General features: G+C 34.8%; 1 protein-coding gene across 4 annotated transcripts; it reads left to right on the top strand.

Moving 5' to 3' along the window:
• The first annotated feature begins 834 nt into the window (after nucleotides 1-834).
• On the top strand, nucleotides 835-4,626 carry LOC139893008 (uncharacterized). Of its 4 annotated transcripts, XR_011774305.1 has the most exons (10): nucleotides 835-2,016; nucleotides 2,130-2,206; nucleotides 2,286-2,454; nucleotides 2,557-2,645; nucleotides 2,754-2,918; nucleotides 3,118-3,195; nucleotides 3,415-3,518; nucleotides 3,871-4,136; nucleotides 4,229-4,286; nucleotides 4,393-4,625. XR_011774305.1 is itself a non-coding variant. In XM_071876142.1 (8 exons), the coding sequence occupies exons 1-8, from the start codon at nucleotides 1,464-1,466 to the stop codon at nucleotides 3,974-3,976; spliced, it is 1,341 nt and encodes a 446-aa protein (XP_071732243.1). In that variant the 5' UTR covers nucleotides 835-1,463; the 3' UTR covers nucleotides 3,977-4,626. The 4 variants fall into 4 exon arrangements, 1 of the variants encoding a protein (XP_071732243.1); XR_011774303.1 differs by having other exon boundaries at nucleotides 4,229-4,626; XR_011774304.1 differs by having other exon boundaries at nucleotides 3,871-4,286; nucleotides 4,393-4,626.
• The last annotated feature ends 250 nt before the right edge of the window (nucleotides 4,627-4,876 follow it).

Genomic DNA, 4,876 nt, shown 5'->3' with positions numbered 1-4,876 from the left:
CGATTGTATGACGCCCGAATGTATCAATGGAGTGAATCGAAGGAGTTGTTGGAGTGAGTCGGTGTGTGAGGCTTTGATTGTCTGGAGAGAAATAATAAATGGAAATAAAAATTTGGGGTAAAAGATAAGTTACAGATGGTCATATCGTCCAGTGAAATCACAAAAGCCAACCCACCACCAATCGAATATGGATTCAAATTAGAATTTGGAGAACAAAAAGAATGTATTGAAGCCTGATGGAGTTGGATTCCCAGGTCGCCCGGAATCTTACGGGTTTGTTATATAAAACCTTGTCGGCGCTGGAATATGGCACGATCTTGATTTTAGATCTGAAGCACACCCGTGGAATCTTGAAATATTGAGATGAATTAAAATAATAAGAAAAGATGTGAGGATTTTATATGAATTAAAATAATGAAACGGACGAATATACCCACACATGCGTGGCACATGTGAGAGTTTAGCTGTTAAAATTTAACAACAGTTAGCAACGAGTACTATTCACTAAAGGTAAACAAAACCTAGATACTAACTACGCAAAAAAATAAGTTTAGGTGTTGTGATGATAATTTAAACAAACCACAGTACTAACGGCCTAATATTTTATTTGTAATAATTGATGGACATTGTAATTTGTAATTAATTATTAATAAATCAATAATTAATAATTAATGAAATTAAAGAAAAGAAAGGAATAAAAAGAAAAGAGAGAGAATGTCAAGGGTAGGTTGTCCCGTGCCTGTCGCCATTTATCTTCAAGATGCTTTCTTCACTTGCCGTCCCGTTCTCAAACAAGCCCCTGCCCTGCCCTGCCCTGCCCTGCACTGTCCTGCCCTGCCCTGCCCGTTTCAATCTTACTATTTTTATCTCATTAAATTCAACTCTCATTTTCTAATTTTCTAATATATTGTTTCTCAAATTATAAAATTAAACCACTGTGATTTTTTCATCTCAAACCTCAACCGAAAAACCCTAAAATTCCTTTTGTTCTCCTATTATTATTAATAAAAAATCAAAGTTGTTAATAATTCATCATCATAAATTAATGCTTCTGACCATATTCTATAAATTCATCATCATAATCCTCAATAATCATTACAACTCGTCTAAATTTCGTTGCAGTTACAATTAAGTTGTATGGTCATATGCCGCTCGAAGGACGCTAATTAACGTCTGAAGGAACAAATTAGGGTTTATATAGCAGCAATTGATTGAATCTGAAGTATAGGTATTGCTACAACGAATTTGGATACTTATGCTAGTAAATTAAGGTCAACTTTATGTAAAATGATCACGATTTCTATCAATTTGCTGCGTTTTTAGCTAAAAGACTGTTGATTGATGTTTAATAAAGCACGAAATTAGTATTTATGTACTGTGAATGATGAAAACTTTTCGATCAGTTTGCGGAGTTCATTTGTAGTTTGAAGTTTTTAGGGTTTATACTTTTCACACAGTGACTGATGGAAACAGTAGGTGTTGCTACAACAAATTCAGATACTTATGTTAGTAATTCTAATTCAGTTACATCAAATCCATCATCAACGTCTTCGTTTCCGATAGTTCGTTTTCTACAAGCTCCTGTAGCCACTTTATTTGAATACTCTGGTTTTCTACGACCGAGGTCAAGTAATGATGATCATGAATCTGAGAGCTTGATTTCGCATCATCACAGTAATAATTTGAGTGATTCAGTTAGTGCTGTTAACAGTAGTGATGGTGGTAGTAATGAAGGGGAGGTTTCGATTCGGATAATGGGGGATGGAGAGCAAGAAGAGGAAGATGTTGGGGATAGTGGAGAATCAGTTGATGTAGGCGGATATGGTGGTAGAGAGAGGGAGTTGGGTGATGCAAGTGATGTGGATGGCACGACCGGTGGTAATGGGAGTGATAATAGTAACACTAATTCATCGAATCAAGAGAGGTATGATTTGCAGCAAGTTTCGAGGTGGATTGAACAGATTCTTCCGTTTTCGTTGCTGTTGATTATTGTTTTCATTCGGCAACACTTGCAAGGTACAGGGTTGAGTACTTATCTTTTATGCTAAATCTTTTAATTTGGTGCTCAATTTGAACTGTATTTTTACCTGAGAACTTATGTTATTTTTTGTGCTCATGATTAATTGTAGGTTTCTTTGTGACAATCTATGTAACTGCTTTCATGTACAAGTCAAATGATATTCTTCGGAAGCAAACTGCGTTAAAGGTATTACTTTAATTAAAAGATGGTGCAAAGCGCCCTTCAGTCATGTCCTGCAAAATGTAATGATTAATGAATTTTGCAGGGGGAGAGGAAATTATCGGTTCTCGTTGGCTATAGTATAATTTTTATGCTTCATGTGGTTGGAGTGTACTGGTGGTATCAGAATGATGATCTTTGCTACCCGCTGTTCATGGTTCCGCCAAAAACAATACCGCCATTCTGGCATGCTATATTCATAATAATCGTTAATGGTATGCAATTAATTGATTATTGTTTCTTTATTTTGTTTTACTTGTTTAAACGATAGTACATCATGCATACTCATTTGGTTACGATACATTTATTTCCTACAGATACAATGGTCCGGCAGGCAGCAATGACTTTTAAATTAGTACTCCTTATGTACTATAAAAATGGACGGGGCCATAATTTTCGTAGACAGGTAAGGTGATTTAACATAAAATATGTACCATACGAATGGCAGGTACCATAAGTTCTGTCATGACTTGTCATATATTTATAATTTTCTGATGGATACCTTTGTATATAGGGTCAAATGCTGACTTTGGTCGAGTACACACTGTTGCTATACCGTGCATTTTTGCCCACTCCAGTTTGGTACCGATTCTTTTTGAACAAAGAATATGGTAGCCTCTTTTCTTCTTTGATAACGGGGTTATATCTAATATTCAAGCTTACATCAGTTGTGGAGAAGGTATGTGTTTTTTTTTTTTTTTTTTCTTTTCTTAATTATCTATTTTTTTTACTCCGTATTTTTTAAACTTTTGGTCTTTAACTAATTGAAAAGAAAGATGTGGTTAGCCTGTAAAGTTTTCCGTGACATCTTTTTACATGAAATAACATTTTTATGTAGTATTTGAGTGATGAAATGCATTTTGTCTCTCTTTCTATAGGTTGGATCCTTCTATTCTGCATTGAAGGCTTTGTCACGAAAAGAAATGCATTATGGATCATATGCAACAATAGAACAGGTGTCATAATAAGCTTTATGTGTTATGAGATACTACAATAGATCATAACTCTTTACATCCATTAACCCCCAAAATGACACTGATATGAATGAGCAAATGTTGCATATAGGTTTTAGATATTCAACTAATAACCGGTAACTTAAAGTATAAGTCGAGTCAAAATGTCAAACAATGTGTTGTTGTATGTTTTGTGTTTTCATGACTGTATTTTATTATCAGGTAAGTGAGGCAGGTGACATGTGTGCTATATGCCAAGAAAAGATGCAGGCTCCAGTTTTGCTGTGCTGTAACCACATTTTCTGTGAGGACTGCGTTTCAGAATGGTTAGATTCTCCTAGTTTATTATCATATATAACATCGTATACCTAATTTCTTTATTTGTGATCAGCTATATATAATCAGAAGTAATAGAGTAATAGTTATAGTTATCTAAAGAATATACCAATAGCTAATTTAATGCCCAAAGAATGTACTTAATAGAAATATTAATGCAAAGTTTAAAAACGCAGCTCCATAAGATAGTTAAAGATTAAGCAGTCTTTTGCGGAAAAACATGAGTATCTAACTTCAGTTAGTAGTTGATAATGTTCACTGTACGATAGATTCTTTTTCTTTATTGATAATTTTGTAAAAAATGCTTAGTACTTATATTTTGACCAATTGTTACATTTTCAGGTTTGAAAGGGAGAGAACATGCCCTTTATGCAGAGCTCTGGTTAGACCAGCCGATATAAGATCCTTTGGTGATGGTTCAACAAGTCTTTTCTTCCGGTTATTTTAAACTTCCCTTGTCAACTAAGTTTCCCCATTTCGTGGAGTCTGCTCGGTTTCATTCTCGTTTTTATGTCACTTGTAATGGGAGTAGCAGTAATTCTTTATGGGCATATCTTTTCCTTCTTTCCAAGCTGTACAGCTGAGCGTTATTCGTCTCATTCAAAAATGTATAATCTGATCGTATAATACAATAGAGGTTTTTTAACAGCTACTACTTGTATTCTGTTGATTTTCATTTGCTTCTTGTAATACTTTACAGGCTCTAATAATTCTTGCTGAAGGTAGCAGCGGATTGGTGACAAAACAAGTCATTAATAGTAAGCTTGAGTCATGTTACTGCACCAACTTGTAGTTTTGTATTTTAAGTATATAGTATTGAAAAGACTATATATAATGTGTGGTTGTCGTTTGATGCTTGGTCAGTTGCAGTCAAGTGATCACGCGGAGATAGGTCTGGTCGTTGTGTAGTCTGCGTTACCTACACGTGTTTGTTAAAAGTATCCGATAATATGTTCGTTTGTGGGTATATGCTGTCTCGATGGTCTTTTATAGGTCATACCTAGCAACTTCTTTGCGATCCATTAGAAGAGTTGCAAATTGACATGCTATATGTTGAATGACAAATCGTGAGCTAAGGAGCTAAGTTCATTTTTGGCTAATATACCATGCTACCAATTGTGAAAATTGTAAAAAAAATATGATGATATGATACATGTCGTTGACAACATATAATGTTCTTAGACCTTTAGATATATCTAATACCTATTGGTTTTGTGGGCTGGCCACTCGATTAGATTTACACATCCAGCTAAATTTAGGGTCTGATATCAACACACGAAAGCCTCAATGTTACCAACTTCTCTTGTCGTTGAAGAAGAAAACAAATAATGGGAGTGGCATCATGATC

Source organism: Rutidosis leptorrhynchoides, chromosome 2 (genome assembly GCF_046630445.1).
Source record: "Rutidosis leptorrhynchoides isolate AG116_Rl617_1_P2 chromosome 2, CSIRO_AGI_Rlap_v1, whole genome shotgun sequence".
In the NCBI taxonomy this organism is placed as follows: domain Eukaryota; kingdom Viridiplantae; phylum Streptophyta; class Magnoliopsida; order Asterales; family Asteraceae; genus Rutidosis; species Rutidosis leptorrhynchoides.
Note: the sequence above shows the minus strand (reverse complement) of the source record. Positions and strands in the feature narration are given on the sequence as shown.